Source organism: Rutilus rutilus, assembly GCF_951802725.1.
Source record: "Rutilus rutilus genome assembly, chromosome: 7".
NCBI lineage: Eukaryota > Metazoa > Chordata > Actinopteri > Cypriniformes > Leuciscidae > Rutilus > Rutilus rutilus.
This window is the reverse complement of record NC_140221.1, coordinates 33,944,294-33,962,515: the sequence shown is the minus strand read 5'-3', so window position 1 is coordinate 33,962,515 and position 18,222 is coordinate 33,944,294. Positions and strand designations below refer to the sequence as shown.

At 36.5% G+C, this 18,222-nt stretch overlaps 2 protein-coding genes across 2 annotated transcripts; one reads left to right on the top strand and one right to left on the bottom strand.

Moving 5' to 3' along the window:
• Positions 1 to 236: 236 nt before the first annotated feature.
• anxa1a (annexin A1a) lies at positions 237 to 3,868 on the bottom strand. Its single transcript, XM_084413946.1, has 13 exons — positions 3,690 to 3,868; positions 3,154 to 3,256; positions 2,834 to 2,918; positions 2,659 to 2,753; positions 2,460 to 2,573; positions 2,212 to 2,302; positions 1,829 to 1,908; positions 1,581 to 1,637; positions 1,413 to 1,506; positions 1,224 to 1,319; positions 833 to 891; positions 582 to 704; positions 237 to 416 (listed from the first exon to the last, which is right to left on the bottom strand). Exons 2-13 carry the CDS (start codon positions 3,226 to 3,228, stop codon positions 363 to 365), a joined length of 1,023 nt encoding a protein of 340 aa, XP_084270072.1. The 5' UTR covers positions 3,229 to 3,256; positions 3,690 to 3,868; the 3' UTR covers positions 237 to 362.
• Positions 3,869 to 7,535: 3,667 nt separating this feature from the next.
• On the top strand, positions 7,536 to 17,712 carry LOC311293568 (uncharacterized protein). Its single transcript, XM_084413945.1, has 22 exons — positions 7,536 to 7,685; positions 8,046 to 8,231; positions 9,210 to 9,320; positions 9,405 to 9,514; positions 10,367 to 10,459; positions 10,548 to 10,670; positions 11,097 to 11,189; positions 11,302 to 11,362; positions 11,484 to 11,587; positions 11,752 to 11,928; positions 12,097 to 12,260; positions 12,357 to 12,463; positions 12,554 to 12,603; positions 12,685 to 12,774; positions 12,920 to 13,019; positions 13,721 to 13,913; positions 14,398 to 14,578; positions 14,655 to 14,865; positions 15,242 to 15,402; positions 16,377 to 16,579; positions 17,364 to 17,442; positions 17,527 to 17,712. Exons 1-22 carry the CDS (start codon positions 7,589 to 7,591, stop codon positions 17,572 to 17,574), a joined length of 2,742 nt encoding a protein of 913 aa, XP_084270071.1. The 5' UTR covers positions 7,536 to 7,588; the 3' UTR covers positions 17,575 to 17,712.
• Positions 17,713 to 18,222: the final 510 nt, after the last annotated feature.

Below are 18,222 nucleotides of genomic sequence, written 5' to 3'. Positions count from 1 at the left end.
CATTTTCCTCTCTGTAAATAGGCACTTTGTTTTTATGACAAAGTTATAATACATAGATTGAAAAGATTCTTGAAGCACCAATTGGGGTTTCTCAGATTGCCACACTGGCAGAACCTTCTGGAGCACCCTTTAAAAGTAAACTTAAAGACTTGTGCTGTTCAATAGGCTCTTTCATAGAAATTCATAGATACACACCACATTAGTAGTGTTGCATAATTAACACACAAACATATACATTAAGACAAGTTTTTTTTATTTCTAAAAAACATTTTTTAATCCAATATGGTTGTTACATGGGGTGTATAATTCATATATTGATAGCTGGTGGGTCTTCATTTGTATACATTCATTGTTGTCACCAATTAATTGCCACACAAGGCTAGCAGGATCGCCTCGTAGTCTCCTTTGGTGTCATCCTAAAACAAACAAAACAAACAATCTTTAACAATTGAATCTTTACAGGAAAGGACCACAGTATCACACTCACTATTTTGTGTTTATGTATTGAAGAGTACAATAATGACAGCACAGAATAGAAATTCAATATTTAAAATTTGCTAACTGAGATTTACAGTATATACCTGGATGTCCTGGTAGAGACTCTTGCCAAACTTTTTCTGATACTCTTGCTTGATTTTGGCCAAGTCTATTTCAGAGCGGCTCACCAATATTCTGGTCAAGATCTTGCCTTTGTAACCAGAGCCCTGTGAAAACACAAAGTCACACTGATGGATCTTGCTGCTGTATTTCCAACACATTTATAAAAGGTGCAATTTAAAATGTATGACTCTAGTGATATAAATGTATCAATTATATGTCAAGTTACACTTGCCTTCATTGCTAGATTCAGTTTATCAGCAAAGAATGCAGATTTGTTTCCAGCACATTTTACTGTTGAAAAGATGACAAGTGACAGTGTTATCAAAACTTGAAAACATATATATATATATATATTTTATTTATTTTTTCCAGAAATGTCATGCAGCTTCTGTTATATTGCTCAAAGCTTTCTCTTAAAATAACATTCTTGTCATATTGTTGCATACAGTAAAGGTAAACATTAAAATAGCATTCTTGTCATACTTTAAAAAAGTAATTCAAGTCTTGAAAGGTATGGTTCATCTAAGGCCATTCACAGAGAAGTTTGCAGTGACAACTGCAACTACCATTTTATAATGAGATATTTAAAGCTATAGACAATCATGAAGGTTTGAGTGTCTCACCAACAGCAGTCAAGCAGTTCTCAATATCACCCTTCAACTCCAGATCAATGGCTTTTGCAACATCCACTTTACTGTACTTGGCGTACTGCTGAAAAACTAAATATAAAGAAAAAAATTACATTATTATGTATTAAGTGGATTAGAAGACAACTGCTCTACTTATTTTGAAAACAGGGAGGTCAACCATACTTTTCCTCAGCTGAAAAGCATTCCGTGTAGTAAGGATGTCAATGAACACAGCACAGTCTGTGCCTTTTCTTTTCTCTCCTGCCTCATACAGGGCCTACAGGCAGAATCAGAGATCAAGAGACATGTACACAACAACCCACCAAATATTCACAATAAACACTTGATTACCCTGGCATCTTTGTCAGCAAGGTCATCTTGAACAACCTTGTCTTCACTTCTGGCAGCCTATGAATTCAAATGAAAATGTATTAACAAGCCAATTCAAGTCACAAATCACTCTACTAGTGAATTATAGTGCAAAATCAGAGGTGTTCGATAAGATAGACATCCAAGAAGACATACAGTACTGGGAAGGGCAGAAGTGAGAAACACTACTAGAAAATGTAAGGCGGGTCATCTATGTAAGAAAAGCCAACCTTGCAGAGAGCAAGCAGGGCATTCCTGAAGTCTCCACTTGTCTCAGACTTGATCATCGCCTCTAGATCCGTTTTATAATCTATAAATGTAAGCCATACATTAATTTACAGGTATGCTCTACTCAGATGCCATAAACCAGGGGTGTCCAATCCTGCTCCTGGAGGGCCACTATCTTGCACAGTTTAGCTCTAATTCTAATTATACACACCCAAACCAACCAGCTAAGCAGGATCTCCAGGATAACTAGAAACTTCCAGACAGGCGTGTTGGAGCAGACTGGGGCCAAACTCAGCAGGACGTTGGCCCTAGAGGAGCAAGATTGGACACTCCTGCCATACAAATATTTAAAAGACAACTGGCTGATAATTAGCATTAATGTTACCTTGTTTGAAAACTTGTTTAATTTCTCGGATCTCTTTATTGGTCCTAGAGGCCAGAATCTCAATAAGTGTATCTTCATCTGTGCCCAAACCCTGGAGAGAAAAAGACTTTAAGTTATACAAGCCATGTCAAATCTTGTGTGTGGGGGGTTGAGAAATTGGAAGTCCAGGGGCTCTATATAAAATATTCACCATAAACAGGGTAAAAACATGAGGTTTATCTGTATCTACAGTGCGGAAATAATGTTACCTTCATGGCATTTTTGAGCAGAGAGGCATCATACTGAGCAGGAGGCATCAACAGGCTCAGAACCACATCTTCCAGCTCACCTTTAAGGGCAGCTTTCAGGGCTACATCTAGAGGCTGCACAGAGGAGAAGAGGTCATTTAGATGAAGGTGAATCCATAGAGAAAGAATGTGTTCATTTCAAGTCAACTGAATGTAATACCTTGCCGGTCGCTTGCTGGTAAGCAGCCTTAATTTGCTGGCGCTGGACATTGCTTCTGTGGACCAGTGTACCGATGATTGTGGGCTCGTCCACACCTGTGCACAAACATTTGTGTCAATAGAGCAAACAGATAAACAGACATACATGCGTTTTATAGATTTTCGCTTTTCAACACCTTTTGCCTTGATAGCTTTGTCCAGGACACCTGCATCTGCAGCCGCATTAAACTGAGCAAAGGGCTTCACTGTCCCCTGTCCCTCCTAAAGACATGACACACTTAATAAAATCCTTTAAACATAGCCTACAAACTAACTAATAGCAGATCAACTTAAGAAGTCTATAAAACATTCAAGAAGGAAAGTAAAGCAGTAACATTGAAGCTCTTGCCCTTTAACAGGATGGCTGTGACTAGAATGGGGAGTGGAGTACATTCCTATCTCTGACTCATTCAGTCTGGATCTGGTCAAATTTTCCAGAAAGTTAAAGCAAACTTACTGTGATGTCTTGAACTGTGTTTTCTTGCATGCCCTGATAGGCAAGCTGCTCGAGAAAAGCACTGATGAAGGACATGTTGACACTTGGAACTGAACAGACAAACCTACATGTTGGCATAAATACATATATATCAAAAAGTTATAAGGAATTAATCATATTTTATATACGTTCTCTAGCAGTTTTAATCTTATAAGAAGGACATGATTCACCAGTAAAACAGAACATGAAAGACTGTCAAGCGCCAGTCACACATCAAAATATTGAAGACGACATAACAGTTCACAAAACCAGGATGAGGAGTTTAAGAGCTTTAAGTTGTTTAGAACTACTTTAAGCCACTGCATTGCATAACTTTGTTGCATAATGTTCATTAGCATTTTTTATTTACTTTTCTCATTTGCATCTTATTTTTCAGTAAACAAAACCAGCGCTGTCATAAAAATGCAACAATTATTTATTAAATACAAAAAACCGACAGCACTGTCGTGAGTTAGACGACGTGTGAGAAGTAAAGAAAATCCAAGTTCGCCACTTACCAAGACCGAATGCACAGCAAGCGAGTAGAGGAAAAGTTTCAGCTGTATTTATACACAGAACCACACCTAGCAACATCAGCTTAACTCTTGCGCTACAGTTGGGCGTTGTCTCCGCAAGTCTACTTTCCTCCGTCCTTCCCGTATTAAACACCCAGTTACATTGTACGCAAAAAGAAAATCTGTGGAATTCACATAAAAATAAAAAACATAAAAACCAGCTCAGATTTACAAGTTCCCTTTGCATAGCACAAGGATTCATTTCAAAAAATAAAATATAGCCTATCTTAATTAGCCCTATAAATGAATTAGTCTAAACAATTTAAATATGACATTATGACCTGCATCTATTAGGAATGCTGCTTCTGTGGATTGTTTTTTTTAAAACGTCTTGAGACACATTTTTAATTAAGGTTTTAGATTTTTTTCTCCTTGTTTGATTTATTTTGTTCTGTACATGCTGTAGCGCTTTGAGTTTGAGTTAAAATTAATTTAACAAATAAAATGTATTATTATTATTATCATATAAAAATATCCCTTTTATTGCACAAGGCTCTGTTTTTGGAAGTAACATTTAATATGTTTTATAATAACTTTGGAACTCTAAATGTGCAATAGTCTACTGTAAATCCATTAAACTACAACACAGTTTGGTTTAAAGGTATCAAACCAACTGTAAATTACTCAGAATATTGTTTCCTATAATGCAAAAGGCTTGTTTTTCTTGTTTTTGATTATTAATCTGATATTTTTTATATACAGTAGTAGGCGACTGAACCCATTTAAATTTAATAAACTACAACACTGTTTGACATACTATCAAATCAATAGGGAGTAATATTCTGAGTAATTTACAGTTGGTTTAATACCGTTAGGCCAAACTGTGTTGTAGTTTAATGGATTTAAACAGGTTCAGATTTAGACATATCTGATCACATAGGCCAACTCACTTCATATTACTAATAATTTAAGCAACCCAGCTGGCATATTCCTACCTGTATATTATTTTCCATTGTCATGGTATAGACAGAATGAGTTGTAAAGAATAGCCAGCCTTTGTCTTCTTATTTCATGCAACACTTAAAGCTGACATTAGGTGCTTTCTTGTTGTTGTTGGGAGAGAGCCCAACAAATTCAAGGCATGTCTGGTGAATTTATTTTCACCAAAGTCATTTCAGAAAACAAATCATTTTACATACTTGGATGAACATGTTTTATTGCTACCATACTTTTCATTTCACATTTTATCACAATAGGTCAGGTTATTTAAAAAAATAGTGCAACCCCGTGTAAAAAAACAGAATTAACACTTTCTGTGCATTCACATGTAGGCCTATACACAATAAAAAAAAAAAAAAAATTGTCACAAAAGTTTGGACTACCCCCCTCTAATTTTTTCAGATATTTACAAGTACGGAATTATGTTAAAAGTAATATACTTAACTTTGAAACTTACAAACCCCTGAACATCTTTGTATAACTTCTGAACTTGACATGAAAGGTCAAGTTTCTAAATTTGTTGAATGTTTAAATGACTCCAGAGTTCCTCCAACACAACACTTAAAGATGTAGATTATATAATGTCTTGCAGTGTAACTCAGTTTTTTCTATAATTGGGTATTGGCATTTTACATTTTACATTTTACATTTATTCATTTAGCTGACGCTTTTATCCAAAGCGACTTACAATTGCTATATATGTCAGAGGTCGCACGCCTCTGGAGCAACTAGGGGTTAAGTGTCTTGCTCAGGGACACATTGGTGTCTCACAGTGGATTTTATTTTAAGTATAAGTATATGTGTATCTGTGTATATGCATTTGTTTGGATATTGTACATTTGTGTGTGTGCTATATGTACTTGTACATATGTATAGGCATTTATCATTATTGTTGTTTTTTTATCATTTTTATAATTTTTTTATTTACTTTACTTAATTATTTGTTACTGATTTGCTGGCATTGGGTGGGGGTTGTTCTGTAAAATGTGAAAATTGCTTCTTCTTTTTTTTTTTTAAGTGTAGTGTTCTGCAGGTTTAGGCCTACATATTAAACACCCTTTGCTCATGTATTTGTTCTCAGGAGAACAACTGAAAATGCTGTTGCGAAAAGTCTGCAATGTCTGCAATAACTCTGCTACACGCCATCAAGCATGCAAGATGGTGGCAGTTTGCACAATTCTTGGAAGCAATTTATGTGAAGCTTTTTATTGCATTTTTTTACTGTGTTGCGCAAATGTTGTTTTTTTAACCATGGTTCAGTGGCTATGATAGCACATTATGAGCACCTTAAAGGCATTGGATAACAAACAGAGACGGGCAATGCTTCTGAGGTTCTAGTTCTCCTGCATTCCTCACACACCAACCAACTAATCGCAATGTGGCATCTTACTATTCACATTCTTAGGACAAACGGTTGACTGTTGGAAAGATACAACCAGTAATTGCTGTTTTGTGAATGCAGACCTGTCGGCGCATGCATTTATGTACAGGACTGACCTAACACTGCCCAAACAGATTGTGACATGTTTTCTGCCTTTTACATTTTCTTCAGTATTTCCTCACATCTTTTACTTGTAAACCTCTTGTCTTGTAAACTCTTTTGACATGTAAATGCATCTAGGCTACTATGGAATTTGTGATATTCAAACATTTCTGCCCTAACATCCGCTAGCACAACCGGGTGATGTTGATTTACTATTTGCTAAGTGTGATATTGGAGCATGATTTTCAACACTTGCGCAACTCAGCGAGATCATCTGGGTTTATTCCAACAACTGTAACTTACTTGACAGCTAATTTTTTTTCTTACTTCACTGAGTAAGCATATGTAATCCTTGTAATATTTTACAGAGGGAAGATGAACTATAGACCTGTGTTATATTTTCTTTGCCTTCGAACAGGACGGATGACTGCATACACACTGTATAAAATGTTAAACCAAAAATAATGTGGAAATGCTACAATAAAAAACAAGCAGGCTAATTGATTGTATGGGTTACCTGTCCATAGAGACAGTCTGTATTGTAAACATCTTCTGTAGCCTATTATATATATATATATTACAGTGCAGGTGCATTAAAATAATAACATGATGTCCAATCATTTGGTTCTCAATTCATGAAAAAATATTTAATCCATTATTAAGGGAAGACAGTAATTCACAAAACTGACAGATGAGCACAATGCAGGTTTTTCATTATTGTCCCAGAGAGATAGACCCGTGTAGATCTCATTACAATCTCTATCGCACACATTGGAAACCTGATGCAGCTTGTGCACCTGAAACCTCATCCACTGAGGTTAATATTTAACAAGTGTTGAGAGTTTGGTTCCTCACAGAAACAAGCATCTTTCCAGTTTTTTGCCAGTCTACCAGTTAGGTCTTCCTCCGCAGTCAAGTGTCATCTTGAATCCAGGTAATCCCTCTGATTTATTGATTCATTCATTTCTTTAATCTGATTCATAAAGCGGATAGTGATGGTTTCACTGATTATGTTATTGATTTTCTCTCCGATTCAACAAAAGCTATTGAATGCAATTCTATGTTTGTTATAGCCAGAGGTAGCTTTTTTTAATATAGCCTGTAGCCTACTTTCATTAAACGAAGAGGTTGTTCACACCCTTAATCCTGGTTAACCAGTGGAATAGTAAAATGCTAAGAAAGTTTACAATTTTTATTTACTGGATATAATATAAAATAGTTCTTAAAATATGTTTTAAAAAAGCTATCAGTTAAGTTCCATTCACCTTATTAAACTGCATTGCTCAGTTTACATGTTTGTTTGTGTGAAGGAATCCCGCTGGTACAGTCACCTCTGAGTGTAACCTACATAGTTTCAACGTATCGGGTGCTTTGAACCATTTCCAAACAAAACAGCTCGAGATACAAACACTCTGGCATCATGTATGTCAATTCTGGAGCAGAAAATGCGTCCATGTCTTTGAACTTCATGGGCAGGAAGTTACGTAACCACACTGTTGCCCCAGCAGCAAAACAACGTAAGTAAATATCACATGCACACAAGTGTCTATTCCTTCCGTTCATCTTAATACATAATTTGAGTCGTGTAATCAGACTTGAGTGTGTTATATTTTGTGCAATAAAGGTTTGTGAAATAGTTAAACTACTAGCTAAACTACTCTATAGTCATTATCAATGTTCTGTTGTTCCTGTTAATGGAGTAATTTTAGAGGAAAACTTACGGAATATTATTGCTTCAGAGCAGAGGATTCATTTCCAAAACTACAACCTTCTGGCTTTTATAATACCAACAGACACCCTTTTTAGTGTCTAAGTGTTTTATACTTTGTTGAAGAACATGTCTGAGGACAGGCTAAGTGTTTTCTTTAACTATATAGGTGCCTGGGAGACCACTGACCTTTCTCGATATCAGGATGATTCAGTGGTCTCCACCCGAGTGGTGCTTTGTCATCCCATGTCATCAGAGGAACTTCCAGGCAGCATTCCTGATCTGAGAGAAGAGGTTCAGTGGCGTAGACCGTGTAACATTCATAATACACTCCTAGATCAGGGTAAAGATAGAGGTGAGTTGAGTGTCCCTGTAACTTCCCAGAATCTGAAGAATCTAATATTTGCATAACATTTAAACTAACACCTAATTAATCATAATAACGTAATAATCTCAATACCACCTCACTAATATAACTTGATCTGATTCATCTAAACTTGTAACCTAATTTTAAACCTAATTTTAAAACATTAAAAAGGACATTCAACCAACTTCTTCAAAAAAAGTTTCATTTATTGACATCGTTATTTTCTTTTCTTTTTTGTCTTTTAAGCAAGTACGTCTGGAACAAACGTTTCATCATGATGTTTATGCCGCTGAAAATATTAGAAGAAACTACTTGCATAAAAAATAAGTGAAAGTAATCTCTGTTGTGAAGTACATAAGGATTAAGGAAGTACTTGTGTTTTGTCATGTACATGTACAGACATGTTTAAGTGATTTAAAAGGTCTATTCAGTGCTATTGTGGAAATATTATGATAAATAATGATGTAATTGTTTATTTAATAAAGTACATCCGGTTATGACTTTGTGCTCAGCTCTCGCTTAATTGCATATTTAATTTAACACCCTAAATCTGTTAATGTAAATTTAAACAAAGGAATAAATAAATAAAAACTAAAATGAATGTGTTTGTAAAACTGTCACTTTAAGAAATAAATCAATACTTGAAATGTGTAACTTGAATGATAAAATGTATAAATTAAAGATTTAATATATTTGTATACTGAATGGTATTGTTTATTCCGATGCGTCACAGTGTGTGACATATAAGATGAATACCCAGATGACCTGTCTAGCTAATTCACTTTTTTAACTAATTAACATTTACTGCACCCTATTGTTTAGCATTCATCAAAAACTGTCTATCCCACATCTCTAAAGGAAATGTTCATCAAGGCTTTGTAAAAAAAATAAAAAAATCTCCAGACTCCCCAACCAAGTCCAGTGAGTGAAGTATCGCTGCCTGTAACTGCATGTTAATATTTAAAGGTGCAGCTAGTTGTGAGTTCTCATGGCTGAGGAAAGGTAGACTCAAATGGAACACATTCAGGCACTGGATCGGCGCAGACCGGCACCGGGATCCAAAGCGAAGTGGCAAAAGTAGGTTCTACCATGCAGTGGAGATTGGGCGTACTTAAGTGCCGATACACGTTATTTCATTGTCATTGCATTTTCAAATTACAGCACCCAATGTGCCTTCTATGAGTGCAAGCGTAAGACATCCTAAAGATGAGGCTCCAATAGATGTCAAGATGTTTATCCCATACGACTCTGCCAAGCTATGCATAACCCAAGTATGTAGATATCATTCCTTTTTCTTTCGTATATGGATTATTGGGTAGGCATTGTTTTCTTCATCCATTAAATGTAACCTAAGCCAATATATTTTGGTCAAGACATTGGAACAGGAAATTCATTTTGTTTCTCAAGAGTTTTGGTTTGCTTCTTGCATTAGTCACATGTCTGTCACTCCCTCTGTTGCCCTGGAGCACGGGGTGGGGATGAGACATCTCATCTGATGTCATGTGTTTTAGATTCTTCCGCGAGCAAGGCCCTTTCATAACTACACATTATTAAACAACTCAAACCCCATAATTCATATTGATTCACAAAAGGACAAATCTCATCAGGTTCCAATACACACCCCATGTAATCTTTGTTTAGTTTGCTAAATGTAGAGCTGTTAGCATTATGCCATCATGTACTGTATACTCATATGGGCAATTCCGCGCAAAACTCACATCCATAACGCCAACTAAATACCATGGCATTGTGTTGGCGTTATGGATGTGACAGTTTTGCATGGAATTGCCCATATACTTTTGTATGCAGACAGCTATAATATTGTTTCCCAACCTTGATTGATTACCTCTTCATGAACACCAAACCAGAAATATGTTAATTATAATTAATATTATACTGGATATAATTCAATGTTATAATAAAATGTATTAAAGTGGTCATAATTATTCACTTTTACATAAAAATTATTTATATTTTGGGTTAAACTAAATTGACCAATAGGCTTCTTTCTTTAATGAGAGCTTAAATGGTGAACGTTATGTTTTGACAGGCTGGCATGGGCCGATCATGTAGAATCTTTTTTTATCGCCAGTATAGTAAATGACTGCTCCCTATACCAACAGATAACAGATGATATGATCGCAATGAAGAGCAGACATCAGGAGATGATTCAAGAACTGGAGGAGAACTTTCTCATTGCATCAAGAGTGAATCAGGTGATAAGCTTGTTTGCTGATCATTCATTTATTCAGACAAACAACTGATTGTATGCATGGATGCTTAAGTTTATTTATGTGTGTGTAGGAAAATACAGCTCTTAAAATTAAGAGGTATTACCAAAATAAGCTTAACACCCTGAAGAGAATCCTAGATATTTACCAGGAAAAGGTGGCCAGAAAAAACACATACTGGGAAGAGAAGGTCAGGGTGAGTCACAAGCATCATCAAATTTGTTTTACTTCCTCAATTTTCCCAAATTCTCATTGGCTTGATCACAGCACACGTAATTCCTAATTCAGGCCTAAACCTAAATACATTATGTAACCCTACACTGTAAAAAGTGATCAGTTGACTTAACCTAAAAAAAAAGTGAGGAAATCTGTTGCCTCAAAATTATTAAGTAGGCTACATAAACTTCATGCGTAATTGAAAAAATTAAGTTATGTGTAATTGTCAAGTTTATTTACTTCAGGTTTCCTCATTTTTTTAAAGTTAAGTCAGCTGATCACTTTTTACAGTGTAGTGTCTGTATAGTATTTGTATTATATGTTTATTGTTTTAAAGGTTGTCATTTTGCTGTAATCTGTCTTTTTTTCTTTTTTTTACTGTAATATTTCCTTTTCCTGTGATCAGACTCTGGAGGATCTGAATGAAAAACTTCAGGGGCAACACAAACTGCTGCAGGAGAGAAACCAAAAAGACTTGGCTTCATGGGATAAAGAAAAGGTATACAATTGTGGTGTGTGTATATATATACAGTACATATGAGAGACTCTTACATGAGAGACTAGAGATTGGCTGTTTAATAGACTAAAGGAATCTATTGAAACTTTTACAGAACAAGATGATGGAATTGTTCTCCTCGCGTCTGGACCTCCTTCACAGCCATCAGGCATCAAGTAAGAGTTGTATAGGTTAATATTGTATGTGATAATTTAATATTCCAAGATTGTGACAGTATGATGTTTACCATACAAAAACATATGGTAAGATTAACAAATGTCTCCGTCTCTTTAACAGCACTGCAGGAGCTGCATTTGGCAAGGGCAGAGATGGGGAAGGTCCAGGAGATGCTTGAGGCCTTTCAGGAGAAGAAAGAACCAGAAATAACATCTGAAGAAAAGGTAGAAAATCAATAAAAACGTCTCTTAAGACCATCTTCATTCTAAAAGATTCCCTGCAGAGAGTTGGAAAGCAAGACATGTTGTGGTATTTACCATTGGTGATGTGAGGGAACGCCATGTGATTCCCGTGAGATAACTTGTTTTAACTGTGCCTTTGCCATCAGGACAGTAGTGACTCAGATGCTCCACTAGATGGAGCACAAGCACGTCTGGAAATTTTGAAGGATAATCTACTAAAGAGGGAGAGAGAGATCTCAATGCTCATGGAAGAACAAGAGCGTGTGACAGATCCTGTTAAGCAGTCAGAATATTCTCGCCTCCTCAGTGCTGTTATACAACAGGTCATTTTTATTTTATTAGTACATAGTTGTCAGTTTATGAGTGAAATAAGGTCTATGAAAAATAGTGTGTACTAAACCTGAACATATGAATTGCTAATAAAATGCTACTTTGTGCCTTTAAATGGACCATGACTGAACAAAACAGCTTTCCTCCATTGTGTATTCCAGGCTCATCATGTTTATGCTGAACTGACAGAGGCTAAACAGCAGTTTGACCAAATGGCAGAAGACAACCAAAATATCCTGGCCGAGATTAAAGAAACTCTTGGCCAAACAGTGGAAGAGTCCAGCCAGAAGAGTCATGAGGAACGAGAGGATGCACTGCAGAAAATGTAGGATCATGCATGGTTTCTAAAGAGTCCGAATATAGCTTAAACTGTCAAATTCAGAATAAGCATCGGCTAACTGAATAACGCATGTCAACTCAGGGCAGAGCCACAGGCGGATGACGAATCACAGGCCAGTTTACTCCATCATCAGGTCATACAGGTGGCTTTAGAGTGCATCAGAGCGGGGGCTAAACCCAATGTCATTGGTAAATATGGTCAATTGGTAACTGTGTAAATGATTAATGTCTCTTTTTTGGATGGATGTCTATATAAGTTCATTCTGTGTTATTCTTAAGAGACTGGCATGAACGAGGCATGGGAGGCAGAGCTGGATGAAAGAATCAGAGTACGGCACAAACTCACACACACGCTAAACGTATTCTGTACTCATTATCACTCCATACAGACAATGTTCCTCTCATTTTAGAAATTTGAGGAGGATTTCCAAAACAATGGATTCTTAAACTCTGAAACTGCTAAAAGTGTGGGGCAGCAGTTGTTATTACTTCAAGCTGAGGTGACCACAGCCAAGGGAAATATCTTTCAATGTATAATCTAAACTAAAATTAGACTCTCTAAAATTTCATAGTGACTGAATTGCATGGGAGTCGATTTTTTTGTTTTGCCATTTATGGCCTCATATTTCTTGTCTGTCTGTCTAGTTGAAGCAAATCAAAGATGAAAACAAGAAAATTATTGAAACCTACTCAGCTGAAAGAACTTTGAGGAAGAAGTACTACAACATGGTGGAGGACATGAAAGGCACGTAGAACCTGATTTCACCAAGTGCAGCATGTTCCTGGAACAACATCCAATCAACCAATTATATTTTTTAGGGATATGTTTACAGTTAATGTCAAGTTTAGGCTTACAGCCAGGGTTAGGTACTTCTACATCAGTGTTATTCACCTATAATTTCCTTCTGATTTTAGAGATATCTTATGGGTAAGGCTTAGGGGTAGGGATATGGTTAGGATAAAATTTTTGGACAGGAATGTTGTTCTAGGATCAACAAAATATGTTGACCCAAGAACATGTCTAACGCTGCAAAACCAGGACATGCTGAAAGGCATATTATCACAGTTTTACGGTTAAAACATTGAAATTAGTTGATATAGGAACTGTTGCCAACATGATCTGGTATAGCCCTTTTTTGGGTATACAACTGAATCTGAGTCTTTGGGCAAAATATCTCCAAGACCCCTGACTGATTTCCCAGACATTCTTTTTTCCTATTTAATCAGTTGTGTTCAAATCCAATAGTATTACAGATGAACGCCAAAAAAGAAAAGATAATATAGATAAAGATAAAATAATAATTAAGAAATAGACAAGTCATGATGTAAAATTGATAAAACATTTATCATAAGACATGCACCACTACTAGATCACTAATCGTAAATGTTCATTTTTGACCCTTAAAAAGGTTGTCTCTGTCCAACTTTATGTCTGGTCTTGTACAGGTAAGATCAGAGTATTCTGTCGAATAAGGCCACTGACTCTTGCAGAGCAGACAAGAAGAGGTCACACCATTGTTGCTTGTCTTGATGACTACTCTGTGATCCTGGACACCCCTCGAGGACCTCGCGAGTTTCAGTTTGACAAGATCTTCAACTCGGAGTGTACGCAAGAGGAGGTCTTCATGGAGTCCAGTGGGTAAGTGTGATAGTACTGAGACATACTTTGCATACATTTTGTTTAAAAAAAAGTGCTAAATTAAAGGGATAGCTCACCCAAAAATTTAAATCCTGTCTTCATTTACTCAACTTCACGTCATCCGTAACCCTTCTTTCTTCTGTGGAACACATATCCTGGGTGCTATATTCAATATAATGAAAGTTAATGAGTTATGTGGCTGTCAAGCTGCAAAAATTACAAACAATATTGGTACATGTGATGTGTTTTCTATATTCTGAGTACTCGGATGCTAATAATTCATTATAATTGTTTGGAAAACAGCGACCAACTGCATAATTAAAAATTTCTCCATCAGTGTTCAACAGAAGAAAGAAACTCATATGGTTTGGAATGACATGAGAGTTAGCAAATGATGACATTTTTGTGAAATATTCTTTTAAGATATAAGAAATGTGACATTTGTGCAGATTTCCTCAAGATGAAGATGCAAATTTTTTCCTAGGCTAATCCAGTGTGCAATTGATGGATTTAACGTGTGCATTTTTGCGTATGGCCATACGGGTTCAGGGAAAACCTTCACAATGGTTGGAGACAGAGATCGGAGGAACCCAGGAATCATTCCCAGAACATTCACCAAGATCTTTGAGATCATCCAGGATAATGAGTCTAAATTTGAGTTTAAGGTATGTTTAGGTACACTACGTGTTTCTTGAGCTGAACTGATATTCAACAGTCTTCTTTTCTTTTGTCCGTCCTCAGGTTTCAGCCTACATGCTGGAGCTGTACAACGACCGCCTACAGGATCTCTTTGTGAGCCCTTCTGAAGCTTTCAGCAAGCGAATCGAAATTAAGAGGGACAGAAAGGGGCTTGTGTTTGCCCAGGGAGCAGAGACAAAGGAGGCAGCTAGTGCCGGCGAACTCTTTGCATTATTTGAGCAGGGCTGTGCAAATCGCCACATTGCGGCCACAAGTATGTGCTTAATGAAATTTCAAAAGACTCCGGTTAAATGGTTTGGATTAATTGCTTTAGTAACAGTCAGTATGAATGCATGGTAAGAACATAATGACCTGGCACTGATGCCAAACTTCATAACAAAGGAGAAGGTCCTTGAGTTTAACTGTGTGATGTGTGTCTGAGAACAAGCCTAAAGGAGTGATTTAGGGTTATATAGAGCATTAACATTATATAAGAGAGACAAGTGTCTTTTTTGAACAAATGCAGATTTAATACAGTCTCTGTACATCATCTATGCATGCATCCATCTATTCATTATTGGTTACACAAGTAATATTTGCTGTCAAATGGACTTTGAAACATTTTTCAATTTTATTATACCTTCTTGTAGAGATGAACGTAGAGAGTTCCCGCTCTCACCTGATCATTGGCATCATGATTGAAAGTCGGAATCTGACCAATGGAAGTGTGAGTTTTGGGAAGCTAAGTCTGGTGGACCTGGCAGGAAGTGAACGAGCAGCAAAAACTGGAGCCAAAGACGACCAGCTGAAGGTTTTTTTTAAAGCTGACTTACAGTGGCCTCAGGAAGTATTTGGACACTTCATGTTGGCTTTTATGTGCGCCCGAGATGTTGGACAGTAATTATTATGACTTGTCACATGTCACATGTAATTCAGAAGCAAAATACATAAGTGGCTAAACCTAAAACAATTAGAACAATTTTTGCTGTTCCACTGAATATATGTCAAGTCAAGTCACCTTTTTTTATATAGCGGTTTATACAATACAAATGTTTCAAAGCAGCTTTACAGTGATAAACAGGAATTTAACAGAATCAATGATGAAAACAGAATTAAATTCTGCTCTAAAAGCAGCTCTAAAAAAAGACAATAGTGTCATTATTCAGCTGAAGTCAGTTCAGTGTTGATTTAGTTTGATTCAATAACTGTAAAGTTCATCAATTAAGAAATGAGTTCAATTCAGTTTTAAGCGAAGACAATAGTGTCATTTTTCACTTTGAGTCATTCAGTGTTGATGCAATTCAGTTCAATAACAGTACAGATGTTGCAAAGTTCTTCCATTATGGAACAGTTAAATCAGCAATAAAGCAGTTATCATCGGGCTCAAGTCAGTTCAAGTTCTGTTCTCATCCAACAGTCCCTGCAGTGAAATCAATAATATATTACTGTATATTAAGTGAATAATAAGAGAATACACTTGCAGCACTTGGACAACCCCAGTATCCAAATACTTTGTCTTTTTTTTATAACAATATTTTTGTTGTTTTATTATTTTCATTTTTTAACTGTTTCTGCTGTTTTTCTTGCAAATACTACTGTTTAATATATTTTTTTTATATTTTGTTATGTCAAAGATGTTATTAAGTGTGACTTAAAATGTCAAAATACTTACTTATTAATGCATATTTCCCCCCATGTATCTATTCACCCCTGACTTTTGTCTTGTATTTTCTAATACCTCTCACGACAACATTTATCCCACATTGTCTGTTTGTTTCTTCCCAGGAGGCAAACGCTATTAACAAATCTCTGAGTGCTCTTGGAGATGTAATTTCAGCTTTATCAATGGAGCAGCCTCACGTGCCCTACCGTAACAACAAGCTGACCCAGCTCATGCAGGACTCACTGGGGGGCAATGCCAAGACCCTCATGTTCCTCAACATCGCTCCCTCCGACTGCAACCTGGACGAGACTCTCACCTCGCTCATGTGAGATCCAAATACCTTGCATGTATCTTACACGCTCAATCACCTAAATTAATAGCAGCACAAGGCTGCTTCTTGCCACTGTCACCTTGGGTTCACCGGCGTCAGAATGAACCCAGAACATCCGAATCTCAAACCTTTTATCCTGTTACAGTTTACCACTCTTAATGTAAATGAAGTTGCTCCTGTTGTAACAGCTGTGGTCTGTATGTTAATGAAGTTGTGACACCCCATTGTCTGAGAAGGTTCTCTGTGTCCCATTCCCATTCTACAATTGAAGATGACCATTTGTTCAGGATGTGATCAACCCAAATGGTGAAGAAACAATATAACTTGACTTTCTTTCATCTCTATGATAATTAAGCCATTTTGGGGATGAGCTCATTCTAAAATATAACTTTGGAGTGGAATCTGGGTCGAGGCAGACTACAATTTCTTAAAAACTAAACTGAGACAACATTGAACTAAATTGACCTGAATAATGACACTATTGTTTTCTGTAGAGCTGCTCTAAAGCTGAAATTGAACTGGTTTCATAATTGATGAGTTTTACATTAATAACACTATTGTCCTGTTTATTAACGTCAAGCTGCTTTGAAACAAATCTGTATTCTATAAAGCATTTTATAAATAAATGTGAAGCGAGCAACCACTAGCAAGTTTTCCGCTCTTAACTTGAAATCTTGAGTAAGCTAATCATATAATTGTATATAGTTTTGCAGCAGAAGGCTGTTATTCAAAGGAATATACAGTAATATACACTTTAAAATTGGTTTATGTCTTCCAGCTATGCAACTCGAGTGAAAGCCATCACCAACAATGCTCAAAGGAACATAGACAGCAAGGAAATTGCTCAGCTGAAAGAGGTATGTATACGTTATTAATCAAAATCACACCTATTCATTGTGTGAGCACACATTTATGTTTCATTTAATCTGTGTACTTCACAGGTGATTTTAAAATTGAAGTCAGGTCAGCCTGTGGAAGAAGATGTCTAAACTTCCATATAGTCCTGGAGATATGGTTTTAAATTAGACCCATTTCCATTTATGCATGTTATATACCTTTCTAACCATTTCTCATAACATATGAATACTGGAAATGTACTAATACAAAAACACAGTTTGAAAAATGGATTCATGATGTACTCGCTCATTATACTGTATATATTTTGTAAATTTAAAACACAAAGTTACGGACTGCAGCTTTAATTTAAAACAAACAAATAAAGTAAACAAAGTAAATTAACAAATGTCTTTCATTTCGATATACATTTTAACAGTTGCAGCTCCAGTCATGGCCTTTTTTGTGTGTAATGTGTTTTCTTTCTGTGAGATGGAATTTGTACCCATTGTGTCCCTTTTCACCCCTTATCTAAATGTGCGTGTCAGGCTAACGCCGAAGGCAAGGGTGGGCCAGCCATCGCATGCAACCCAATCAGGCACATATGGTGCCCAGCGGCGGGAACAGAGGAACCAGTGCCAATTATGAAGTCACTTGGCCAATTTATGCTGCTAATGTGTGAAAAGGAAATGAGCGTGAATGAAGCCTCACTTGGCAAATACAGGAGGCAAATGAATGCGGGAGTTGTGCCGATGATTGACGCTGTCATGCAGTCAGATCTCAATGCAAAACACACACAGAGT

Bases quoted from the DNA above. Each gene is read 5' to 3' on its own strand.
- anxa1a (XM_084413946.1), bottom strand. From the start codon at position 3,228: ATGTCCTTCATCAGTGCTTTTCTCGAGCAGCTTGCCTATCAGGGCATG. The intron at 2,919-3,153 runs GTAAGTTTGCTT...TCATGTCTTTAG, and splicing joins ACACAGTTCAAGACATCACA to GAGGGACAGGGGACAGTGAA. The intron at 1,909-2,211 runs GTAACATTAATG...TTACATTTATAG, and splicing joins TAAACAAGTTTTCAAACAAG to ATTATAAAACGGATCTAGAG.
- LOC311293568 (XM_084413945.1), top strand. From the start codon at position 7,589: ATGTATGTCAATTCTGGAGCAGAAAATGCGTCCATGTCTTTGAACTTC. The intron at 9,515-10,366 runs GTATGTAGATAT...CTATACCAACAG, and splicing joins CCAAGCTATGCATAACCCAA to ATAACAGATGATATGATCGC. The intron at 11,190-11,301 runs GTATACAATTGT...AAACTTTTACAG, and splicing joins CTTCATGGGATAAAGAAAAG to AACAAGATGATGGAATTGTT.